Source organism: Lytechinus variegatus, chromosome 5, assembly GCF_018143015.1.
Source record: "Lytechinus variegatus isolate NC3 chromosome 5, Lvar_3.0, whole genome shotgun sequence".
NCBI classification, from domain to species: domain Eukaryota; kingdom Metazoa; phylum Echinodermata; class Echinoidea; order Temnopleuroida; family Toxopneustidae; genus Lytechinus; species Lytechinus variegatus.
In genome coordinates this window covers 46,211,267-46,224,021 of record NC_054744.1, presented here as the reverse complement: position 1 = coordinate 46,224,021, position 12,755 = coordinate 46,211,267, and the positions used below count along the sequence as shown (strand labels likewise).

At 34.7% G+C, this 12,755-nt stretch overlaps 1 protein-coding gene across 1 annotated transcript in view; it reads right to left on the bottom strand.

The window, feature by feature from the left end:
• Positions 1–7,219, bottom strand: part of LOC121415483 (semaphorin-1A-like) — a 33,374-nt gene extending 26,155 nt beyond the window's left edge. The window contains exons 1-5 of the mRNA XM_041608684.1: positions 7,207–7,219; positions 5,862–5,965; positions 4,400–4,514; positions 2,407–2,546; positions 835–909 (exon numbers count right to left, since the gene is read on the bottom strand). Of these exons, the coding sequence (XP_041464618.1) occupies positions 835–909; positions 2,407–2,546; positions 4,400–4,514; positions 5,862–5,965; positions 7,207–7,219 (447 nt within the window). The remainder of the gene's footprint in view (positions 1–834; positions 910–2,406; positions 2,547–4,399; positions 4,515–5,861; positions 5,966–7,206) is intronic.
• Positions 7,220–12,755: the final 5,536 nt, after the last annotated feature.

The following is a 12,755-nucleotide window of genomic DNA, read 5'->3' as shown; positions in this document are numbered from 1 at the left end:
TAATAGTAGTAATAGTAGTAGTAGTAGTAGTAGTAGTAGTAGTAGTAGTAGTAGTAGTAGTAGTAGTAGTAGTAGTAGTAGTAGAAGTAGTATTAGTAGTAGTAGTGGTAGTGGTAGTAGTAGTAGCAGTAGTAGTAGTAGTAGTAGTAGTAGTAGTAGTAGTAGTAGTAGTAGTAGTAGTAGTAGTAGTAGTAGTAGAAGTAGTAGTAGTAGTAGTAGTAGTAGTAGTGGTAGTAGGAGCAGTAGTAATAACTAAGTAATAGTAGTGGTGATAGCAGCAGCAGCAGCAGCAGTAGTAGTAGTAGTAGTAGTAGTAGTAGTAGTAGTAGTAGTAGTAGTAGTAGTAGTAGTAGTAGTAGTAGTAGTAGTAGTAGTAGTAGCAGTAGTAGTAGTAGTAGTAGTAGTAGTAGTAGTAGTAGTAGTAGCAGTAGTAGCAGTAGTAGCAGTAGTAGTAGTAGTAGTAGTAGTAGTAGTAGTAGTAGTAGTAGTAGTAGTAGTAGTAGTAGTAGTAGTAGTAGTAGTAGTAGTAGTAGTAGTAGTAGTAGTAGTAGTAGTGGTAGTAGGAGCAGTAGTAATAACTAAGTAATAGTAGTGGTGATAGCAGCAGCAGCAGCAGTAGTAGTAGTAGTAGTAGTAGTAGTAGTAGTAGTAGTAGTAGTAGTAGTAGTAGTAGTAGTACCAGTAGTAGTAGTAGTAGTAGTAGTAGTAGTAGTAGTAGTAGTAGTAGTAGTAGTAGTAGTAGTAGTAGCAGTAGTAGTAGTAGTACATGAAGTAGTAAAAGTAGTATGGTATTAAAGTACTTTTCCTCATCATTAAACACAAGATAAAACTTACCTTTTTAAATGTTGTACGAGTTCGACACTGAATAAATGCATCGCCATTGTCACAAGTTTTGAATTCTTCAACACTCTGATGAAAGTAAAAAAAAAATAAAATCCTAAATCAGAAGCATACATCCTATGGAATGACAGTGAACATGTGTGACTTTATATAACACACATAATAATTTGTTGTATTTCACCAATTTTTATTATTAATAATCTTTGATTTAAGTTAAAATCATATAATTTGAACACTGCTCAACATAAAAAAAGAAGTAGAAATGAATGTCCTTGAAAGATATATTTTAGGTAACCATTTCAAAATCATAAAAAAAACAGATTTGGTATGGATACCTATAAAAGCTGGGTGGAATATACATGCATCTCAAATTATCTCATGAAATTACATGTATATCTATGCTTTACATTGACTCAGATCAAGGTGATCATATTTATAATTCAAAATAGACTCTTGTCTTGTCGTTTGTTTTTTCCCTTTATACTTTTACTTCGACTTAAGTTTATAGTCTTTGACTTATTAAAGTTTACAGTCTTCACCATTAACTTCTGTTTTTGGAGATCATCTTTAAAGGACAAGTCCACCCCAACAAAAACTTGATTTGAATAAAAAGAGAAAAATTCAACAAGCATAACACTGAAAATTTCATCAAAATCGGATGTAAAACAAGAAAGTTAGAGCATTTAAAAGTTTAGCTTATTTTCAATAAAATAGTTATATGAACGAGCCAGTTACATCCAAATGAGAGTGTTGATGACATCACTCACTCACTATTTCTTTTGTATTTTATTATATGAAATATGAAATATTTTGATTATCTCGTCATTGTCATGCGAAATGAAGTTTCATCCCTCCCTCAACAAGTGGAATTCCATTATTTCAACATTTTGTGCTCCAGGCAAGGAGGTCCTAATCATCAAATTCGTAAAAATTGAAATATTGTATAATTCAAACAATAAAAAACAAAAGAAATAGTGAGTGGGTGACATCATCGACTCTCTCATTTGGAAGTAACTGGCTCGTTCATATTACTATTTTGTTCAAAATAAGCGAAACTTTGAAATGTCATAACTTTCTCATTTTACATCAGATTTTGATGAAATTTTCAGCATTGTGCTTGTCTGATTTTTCTCTATTGATTCAATCAACATTTTTCTGAGGTGGACTTGACCTTTAAAGGCCAAAATAAATCACAGACTGTAATACCAGGGAACACATTACAAAATACAGAGCTGTCAACCTGAACAAGAACATTTCAGTATTAATAAATCTGAAAATCAATATTTTGGTGAGGAAATCAGTATTTTTAAAGAAATATCAGAGGACAACTTATAAAACTAAAACTTCAGAAATCAGTTTTTGCATGAAACCATCAGTATTCATCTCATTATTCAGTACTACATACAAAAAATCTGTACTTTACTTGGCAGCTCTGAATATATACCTCACACATATGTAATACAATCTCTACACTAATGTAAACTCTCGTCTACATGTAGTCCCTATTTATGTGAAAATGAATACCTACAGTGTGAAAACAACACATTTTTCTAAGTAAACCCTTACTTTATGAAGACTGTTTGGATCATTATGATTTAATGTGAGAAGCATTTCTCTTCCTCCGATGAGGGCGCTGTCTGATTCACGATGTAGAATACGAAAACCCATGGTACCAGGTTTAGAATAAACTTTCTCCACTCCGGCAACTGAAACATGAACACAACAATAACAAGAATTAATCACAAGTTTGTTACATAAGAGATGTTTTTTTACATGCATGCAATGAGCTCAAACGGATAATTTGAACATGATCATGTTGCACATTACTGAAATGATTTTCTTCCATGATTTTAAAACATTGGCGAACTGAAATAACAAAATCCTATACTTTAATATCCAAATAAACCTAAAGGTAGAATATTTCATATTACATGGTCATATATGAGCAAATTTATATTTCCAAGTTGTTTATCAAAACTTATGCTTCCACTACAATTGTATGTCACTCTTGTATACACAATATGGTATACTGGGATCCCCATTATCAAGTAAATGGGGATCCCAGTATACCCTACTGTGTATCACAGTCTGTAAACACAAACATTACCAGTTGATTTTTTTATAATCAAACTAGGTAAAATTAAATTGACCTCAGAAATTTTAATCTCAAATAATGATTACAAAAATGCAGTTGTTGAAATATGTATGTAATAGTGAAAAATTGTATCATGCATGAAACTTGCAATGCCTATTGTCTCCATCAGTGTGCATTTCCAATTATTGCAAACTTGGGAAAGAATATCATGCACATTTCATGCCCTTCTGAGAATGATCAGGATTGTGATTCAATGAGCCTGGTTTAGATTATTGAGATTTCCCTGGTCAGATCAGAGAATTCCCTGGTCAGATTCTAAATGATCTAAAGGGATTGATATGCCAGACAGTGCAGAAAATACAGTAGTGCTGCATGAAAACTTGGAAAAGGCTGAATTTATTTTAAGCACTGGTCACTGTTGCATAATAGATTGTGTATTCGAAACCATTGAAGCGGAACCCAATAAATTTTTTTACAGTAGTGTGAACATAGATTTTTTTCTATAAAATCTGCATATTTATTAGAATTAGAATAAATTCAGCTGTATATCAGTTTTTTTTTGGGGGGGACACACACTGTGTTCATGGCTTATGTTGCAAGTTGATTTCTTGGAGACTCTTTCTTTTAATGCATCTTATTCATTCATTTATTCATTCATTCATTCATTCATTAATCCATTCATATATTCATTCATTCATTCATTCATTCACAAATCTATTAATCCATTTATTCATTTATTTATATTCATTTATTTATTTATTAATTTATTGATTTTATTTATTTGTTCTCTACTTGTGGGCTGGTTGACCCTCTTCAGCCACAGGCTTTTCTTCTGAGGGGTCCAGTGGACATGTTTAAAAAATACAAACATACAATATTCAAACAAAGACCGTATTTTATATACTGTACAGTGTTTTATAAAATGAAGCTATTGTCGATTTATTTTAATGAATACTTTGCATATAACGTCAACATAAATAAATATTGCACAAGAAATGCCAATAAAATGTATGTACCTTTTTACCATTATAATTTTTCAAGAACAACTGTCAGTTTTAAAGGCCCACAGTCTTAGAATCTCTTGCCAGATGACCTCAAAGAAAGTCAAACTACTCATTCTTTTAGGAGAAAATATAAATTGTATTTACTTAAGTTTGAATATGAATAATTTAAATTTTAATTTATTGCCTTTTATGTTGTTTTAATATTGTTAGTTTTGTGTTTGTAAAGTATTATTTTGTATTATTTTTTGAAGTGGGGTAAAATCGGGGATTTACCTTGACAGGACAATGGCCTTTTGTTTATCCCCCACATCCTCCTCACTTCTTCTTTACCATTTCTTTTTATAATGTTATGTATAATGTATGTTGCATTTTGTATTGATTTGTAAACTTGATCTTTTGATGTTTTTAAAGAGATGTGAATGAAATTGAATTGAAAATTGAATGTTTGAAAGTTGCTTACCTTCAGGAGGTAGAGTAGCAATGATAGGTGTACTGGAATGACTTTGAATTATCAAACATGATAAAATCAAAGTACACACAAGCAGCAGCTCCATTGGGGTGTGATGTATATCTTCCTGTAGTAACAAAACATTCAGAGGGTTTATTAGAGATTTGATCTTTGGAAGAGATAAGGGAATTGGACTCTGTGAATTGAGTTGCACAAGACGAATAGATAAATCAGAGATATGTTATGCAGAATATAGGAGGCCTATGTTCATTTTAGAAGGCCTTATGGTAAACTGGAAACATCATTGAATGCTGTAAATTATAATATAATAATATCATAATTTTGAGACCGAGTGATAGAAGCGTGGAAAAGAAGTGAAACTTTGTGAAATGTAAGTTAACAATACTTTTTAAATGAAATAAAGGTCATAACTCACAGTGACAAATTGTGTACAACGGATAGCGGAGCGTGAACGCTAGCAGTCGTGTACATTTTTGCTTATTACATGACGTCATCCAGCCACTGCCGAGAGCCAATTTATAAATGAAAATATAGGAAGCATGCGCAGTGCAGCCTTCCATTTCCCCACACAGTATTCCACCAAAACAAGCGTGCAATTCTCAATCACCTCGTACCAAAATCAACCTAGAATTTCACTTTCCTATATTTTATATGAATTATGAAAGGTATTCTCGGAGGATCTATCTTCTCACCGATACCACACAGGTAAGCGAATTGTCAAAATCTTATGAATTAGCGTCGATTTGGCATCGTGTTCATTGGAATTTGTAGTCTATCGCAACGTGCAAAAAGTCAATTGGCTTCCGAGTTTCGGAGCGTCGCGTGAGTATGCATGAAATTGCAGATTTTCGATCGATACCTGAGCGATCCGATCACGAACCAAAACCATTTCCTGCGTACACAATGTGACCGTATATATCGTTATCGATACTTCCGCACGCAGTCCGAAGGAATTATTTTGGCGACCACATGGTCATGACGTGATCTGCGCGATTGACCAATCAGCGGTCTCCGAATCCCTGTGCGGAGATGATCTTTCCGTTGTACACAGTCTATGGATGATTTTTCGTTGTGTAACTTGTGAATGTTGTTACACAAGTTTTGTTTTACACGGTACAAACTACCGGTATATAGATCTATGCCACTCAGTATCAGAGTGAGTTTTGTACCTTGTTGATGTTCGGGTAAGTGTAGCAGTAGTGAAGTGGAATGGCGCCTACATGAACATCGCTTGAGGTAATCATGATAAGTTCATAACCTGGCTTGTTGTTAGAATGAGTGGGTCTAACGTTTAACTTACACAGAATGAAGTAGGTGGGACAACACGATTATAAATGGCGAGAAAACAATCGGGTACAACATCATACAAACAGTATTTCAGAAGAAATTCCACTGTATAACCGACAGAAAATGTCGAGTAATATAATATCATAAAGTTAATACTGAAACCTACCAAAATCTCTAAGTATGATGCTCTTAGTTTTACAAACACATCAAGTGTGATCGTCAGTTCCCGTTCCGCATCAACAATGACGTCACGCCAATGGCTCGCTCGATCTCAATTTTCTCTCATGCACGGACGACGTACACTAAAAAAAAAAATGTTGGTCAATCATATAGGCGGATCCGGGGGCGAGCCCCCCCCCCCCCCCCCTGTTGCCGGAGCAAAATTAAAAAGGGGGAAGAAATAAAAAAAGGGAAAAGAGAGGAGATCAAAGAAGAGGACAAATATAAGAGCAGGATCCAGTGAAAGAAATAAGATAAGGGGAAGACTTGGAAAAAAAAAATCATTATGTCATTATTTTGTTTTATTTACAATTTAATTTTTACAAATTAAGTGCTTTGAAAAATGTCAGTTTTATTGTCTGAATATAGATTCTATCTGCTCGCTCGGAAAATTTGATTTGTCAGGTAGCCGTATTTTCGTGTATTCCATAAGTTCTCAAACATCCCAATTCAGGTCTGATTGTCAAAAAGTGTCAGCTATAGCGCTGCACGCTCGCATGTTGATGAGTGTTTATCTCAATATTAAATATTTAACAAACCTAAAAATAATCCCCATTTCATGACAGTCTATCAAAAATTTCGGCTCGAAATTTGCACTCGCATTATCAACTCCTGCTTATTTTTCATAATTACAAAAGTGCTTAAAATGTCAATTTTTCAGGCCATAATATTAAGATATTTCGTGCTCTCATAGGCTTATTAAATTAATTGATAAGATATTAATTCAACAATTAATTTGCCCTTTTTTCAGAATGGAATATCAACAAGTTGCATCTCGCGCTTATAAAGAAGAAGGAAGATAGTCATCATGTCAAAAAAGCAATAATAATGAAAAGTACTAGCTCTTTGCTATTAAAAAATAAATTGCGATCCATATCTACCTCATATTTTCCTTCAAATTTGTTTGAAATATAGAGCTTAAATTGGCCTCCATTTCAGATTAGAATATAAAATATTTAAAACTAATTTAGCTCGCGCTTCGCGCTCCCACTATTCATGTAAGGCTAATGAGATTATATTATATTTAGTTAAACGAATAAAGCTAAGAAGTGATTACTAGGACTACCCCTTCAAAGAAACAAACAAAAATCAGCTTCGAGTGGCGCCTATCGGGGAGAATATGGCTGACGAACTTTCCGCCCCCCCCCCATTGACGAAGGCTGGATCTACCCCTGTATTATGTAAGTTTTAACTGAAAATTGAAATATTACAAACTTGTATAAAATTATTGAAATGGCTGCAGTCGCCATGAAGTTATTGCAATAGATTTGTATTGAATAGGTCATTTATACCACAGCTTTCCATAGTGATTCCACATTGGACTGATAAAAAAGAGCAAGAATGAAAAAACATCGACAAAGAATTTATTTATGGGAATTATGCTAATATTTCAAAGTTATCTCTTATTTGTCACATCTCTCATGAATTTATTTTTCATCAGCAATGAACTTACGCTTATACGTACGTTGCATAATCATCTGTCCTTTCAGAAATTGCAAGAAATGGATATCTTGACCCTAAAACTTGAGTTGGAGAAGAAAAACTTGCCGGCCTATCAAAATTTACCCCTTCTATTCATTTAATTGCCCAAATCTATGAAACAAGATTTGAAACCACTGAACTACTAATAAGTATTTACTTGTATTTTTTAATGTTATTATTTGGGCATGCAATTCCATGCTTTAGCGGGACTGTTTCCAGTCTTAGGAGATGTTGCCAAAAATATTGCTCTTAAACAGATGCAAATTTACAAGTATAGACTTTAACTAGTAGCAAATCAATCTATGCTTGTTGATACAAGGGCCAGACCAAGTTGCAATTAGTTGCACTGATATATGATTAATCTAGAGACCTAAAACTGAATTGCAATCGCTTGTAAGTTTCTTGGAACATAGCACTAAACGTCGGGCAGAATCGTGCAGTATTGATTATCATTTGGAATACATAATGGCATGAATGAGAATTATAATTGTCTATGCTATGGGTTATAATAGCCTATATCCTGATCTTCTCTCTTTGATTGGTTTTTATATTGAGTTTATAGATATTATGATCCTTTATTGACAACAAAATGAGAAATAAATAAATAAAACAACAGTAAGTAGTATATTATTACTAAACATTAGTAAGGTAAACTATGTATTTTCGACCTCTACCCTTAAATCTAACCAGCCAATGTTATTTTTTTCATATAGTTCATGGAACTAAACTTGAAATTTGAAACTACGGGATCAAGGATTGAATAGCGGATGTATACTGCTTTGCCATAGGTGTGACGAAATTTCCCCTTTCAAGGAAAAGCAATCATAAGTAATATTCAGTTTGTCAAACACCATGCCCGCATGAACCGATTTGATCTCATCACAATACGAATAATATAATGGTCAATAACTTTTCTCTTATATGCAACCAGTTTCCCCATTATTAATTGCATAATGAACCCGGGGGGGCACTTCCATTCACGAGTGGATACCATGCGCGACCATGGGGTCTCGAAAAGCACCCTAAACACGTAATTTCCATATTCTGAAAATGCACCCCTTAACAAGTATTGGCGTGTGAAACCCTACCCTTAACAAGTCTTGGAAACAAAACGATACTCTTGGCAAATATTCCCTGAAATGAACCCCTAAACAAGTACAGGAATGTTTTATTGTTACGGGTCCTTCGGTCGTCGGCTTTACCTTATTTGGTTTAGTACGACCCCATCTTCTACACCTCGCGCAAATCGGACTCTAAACACGTAGTGTTGGGGCAAAAAGGACATCCTTTATAAAACATTTAATTTTGTTTTATCATCCCCGCAAATTCGACCCTAAACACGTAATTTTCCTAGCGAAATAGATACAGTTTTTTCATTATTTTTGTGTTTTGACACCCTTATCATGTTACGTACGTAACGTGCCCTATCGTGAAAAAGACATCCTTTTTACGTGTTTTTTTTGGTCGCGCATGGTATCCACTCGTCAATGTAAGTGGCCCCCCCCCCGGGATAATGAACCCCTCCCCCTCTTCCCCGTCACATTCATCGTCACTGCTTACTTGATTTGATAATAATAATAATAATAGTGATAATAATAATAATATCTGGATTTATAAAGCGCTTTTTGCCAGAGGATACAAAGCGCTGCTATATATTACCCCGGCTTAATTAGCTCGAGCTACCATCACTGGCGCTCAGTGCATGCAAGGAATTACTCCTGCCGGTACACATTCACCTCACGTGGGTCACGAGTGCAGCACATGATTTCTTGCTGAAGGAAAATACGCCATGGCTACGATTTGAACCCACGACCCTCTGTTTCAAAGGCGAGAGTCAGATCCTACATTGTAGACCTATACCAACTTGTTCTAATTCTCAGTTGGCCTATACTCCACGATACATCTTATCAGACGATCTCAGGTAAACAGACCCAAAATTATTCAAAGATGATAAGGAACATTATTATGGGGGGGGGGGGCTCGAACCCCCCAATTTCCACAACCAAGAAGAAAAAAAGCCCACAACCAACAGGATAAGAGTAAAATCTGAAATTATTTTCTGGATATAATTTTTTTTTCATTTGTATAATTGAAAATTGTAATTGTGCTCGCAGAGGGATAAAGAACGGGGCATTACAAATAACGAAAATATAACTATGACGGGTGTAGGGGTACATGCAGTTATCTAATTTATACACCAAAATGAATGTTATAGATAGTTACTAATTGTTTTGTGCGATTATATCTACGTGCATTTAAACTTGGCGTAATCATAATATGACTTATTTGTGTACTTTGGGCCTAACGAACAAGTTGTGGGTCCATCTATATACTCTCCATATTCAAACATACTTAGGATCATCATGATCATCGTCTGAACGCCACTTAGTATAACAAATATTGTCCTTTATGCACGTCTAACACAATTCATTATGATACATAGGTAAAGTATCCACAAGAAATTCAATACGTTTCATAACGGATACAAGGGATATTGATCTTGGTGTTATTATATGAAGAATTCCATATCAGGAAATAGAAGCCGAAAGTACAATACAGATCCAAGTTCCTATGTTTATCAGATTACTTTCACTTCATTTTAAACTTAATACATTTATCTGGTAAAAAATGCAAGCAATAAATCATGAATAGTGACAAATTAGATCATAATTCACAATTTAGGAAAAAATATATATTGTTATCTTCAATTCATTAATTAGTATCCGAAACAAGGACTGCAAGCCAATTAACTTCATAATCCTTTGTTCATTATCGTGATTTTACTTAAGTGAATATAGAACAGAGTCTTTGTTCACCAGCTTTCAGTTCCTTTGAATATGTAATATTCCACTTTTTCATACTAAGTATCAGATCAATTACTTTTTAAATAAATAAGATTAATTTTTAATTTAGAGCCTACCATCTTTCCTTTAATTATTCTCTTCCTGAACATTTTACTTACGGCATGCCCGGAAAGCATTTTCTACCTCAATCAATAGCAATCGTGCGCACAGCTTTTGTTTTATTCAGTAATTGCATTTTCTTTAAATCTCAGGCGACCAAAGAGGGTCGGAAAGGGGGGGGGGGTGGGAGTGAAAAAAGGCGAGTATGACAAATCATTTTTATAGGGATGTGACATCTCTTTTCAATACTTCCCCTTCCGTCTTTTCTACGCTCTTTACTTCTTCTCTACCCCGGCCATCATTTTTGGAAGTAAGAAAGGGTGACTACACTTGCCACCCCTAGTGCATGCCCCTCTGTGCAACATTTCATAATTAAATTAATGATAACTAAGACTTGGCTATAGACCAAATAGTAAACCAAATACTAATTGGACGGAATGATGACTAAACCAACTAATATTAGATCGAATAATATTTATATCAACTGGCCGTTGACCAAGTGGTAATAAACTGATCCGGACGATGAACTCCTTGAAGTAGCTGTTTGAAGGTTTATTCATAACTATGTGAAAAAAATTAGAGTGGCGTATTAAAAAAATGATTTTAATCATCTTCAACACTGAAATAACCCCCCCCCAAGAAACATGGGGGGGGGGGGGCTTTGGACGGGGGTGTGGTTCTCCCCGATAGTCAACGCGACGCTATAACACCAGTTCGGTACAAGACAATTTAAACAGTAACAAAAATCAGTGAGAGGTGATTAGATTAAAACCTTCATTGGCAATTTAGATCGATTCTTAAATAGAAGAAGTGGAGGTGCCGTGGCTGAGTGGTCTAAGGCGCCTGGCTATACATGGAAAGTCCGGGGTTCGATCCCCGGCCACGGCACCTATGCCCGTGAGCAAGGCATTTAATCTACAATGCTCTTTTATCTTGCGTTCAAATAAATGGAAATGCTATTTGCATCATTGGTAACTAGGTGGGCACTTGTTTTTTTTTTTTAAGGGAAAATTAAATTTATAGATTATACACTCTAACAAAAATATTGGGTAAAAGTGCTCCATGAGGGTAATTATGTGTCCAACCAACATTGGGCATTTTTAATTATCCAGTGTGATGAAAATTTTGCCCATTCTAAAGTAATTGCTGCTTATTTTTTAACCTTACTGGACAATGTGCTTCCCGCATTGGGTATAATAGTGCCCAAAATTGGTTGGACACGTAATTACCCTCATGCTGGTTGAAATTTTACCCAATATTTTCTTTACAGGTAGAACAAAGTACGAAAAACAGAAAGTACAAAACATATTAAGTTATAAGAAGAAGTTCAGGTTACTAGGATAACACACGATGTGTCCTTGCACTGTTCTATTACTCAAGGGCAACCACTAACCATCATTTCCGCATCGATCAATACACCATGAAATACCAGAAATATGATAATTTGTTTTCACACTGATATGTTAATGAAATGAGAGGGGAAGGTTGCCAATCACAGCGAGATCTATTTTCCTTGACCGTGTACGGGGAAAGAACTTCCTGAAGTCATACATTGAATCTAACTAATCTTGGATTATCATTAGCGTTAAGATAATCACCTTTCAACGATAAATAATTAAAGTAAAGAGGATGTATTTAGTACCATACTGGTACCTTATAGATAGATATACCACGGAGATCGACCCCCAATTGGGTGGATTAAGAACTTATCACAAAGATAACTGTGATAATTTATCGTGGTCATCCAATATCACATTAATTTATATGAAAGCAGGAAGATGTACTGATTCAATTACTGCAAAGGCTGTATAGGCTATACCTTTTGGTTAATAAAAGCCTATATAGTATTTTAAAATTGTACGGAAATAATAAAATTTCAAGACTTTTTTCCTCGAAAAAGAGGGAAATAAGAGTAAATTGCCATAGAGTGCATCATTTTTCATTAATATTTCATTAATCACTTTTATTATTTTTAATCATTTTAATCGTTTAATCATTTTAATAATTTAATTATATCAATTTCAAAAAATATCAAAGGGTGCGATCAATCCGTCCCCCGTCTCTCCATGGCTCCAGATTCCTTCATTGTTATCAGTGCAGGCCCTTTATTTAATTTCTGCATTTTCTTGAATGAACCCATCCCAAGTATAACACCAATTCCATATGACAATTTCAACCACCCCACCCTTTTCGTCTCCTGAATAAAGCAGATGCTACTTCAGTCAATCTAAGGTTTGATATGAACACCAGGCCGTTAAAGCAGGAGCAAGGGAGAATAGGAAAACGTGACAATAGAACGTTGTCAGGAAAAAGGAAGAAAGAAACGCAGACCCGCATTTTTACTTCGACTGCAATATAATGAAATCAGACACGACAGAGATCGATTAACACCATTATGCGCATGCGTTGTCTTCAAAAGTGATCACCAACTTTATCGAGGAGAATGAACTGAGTCA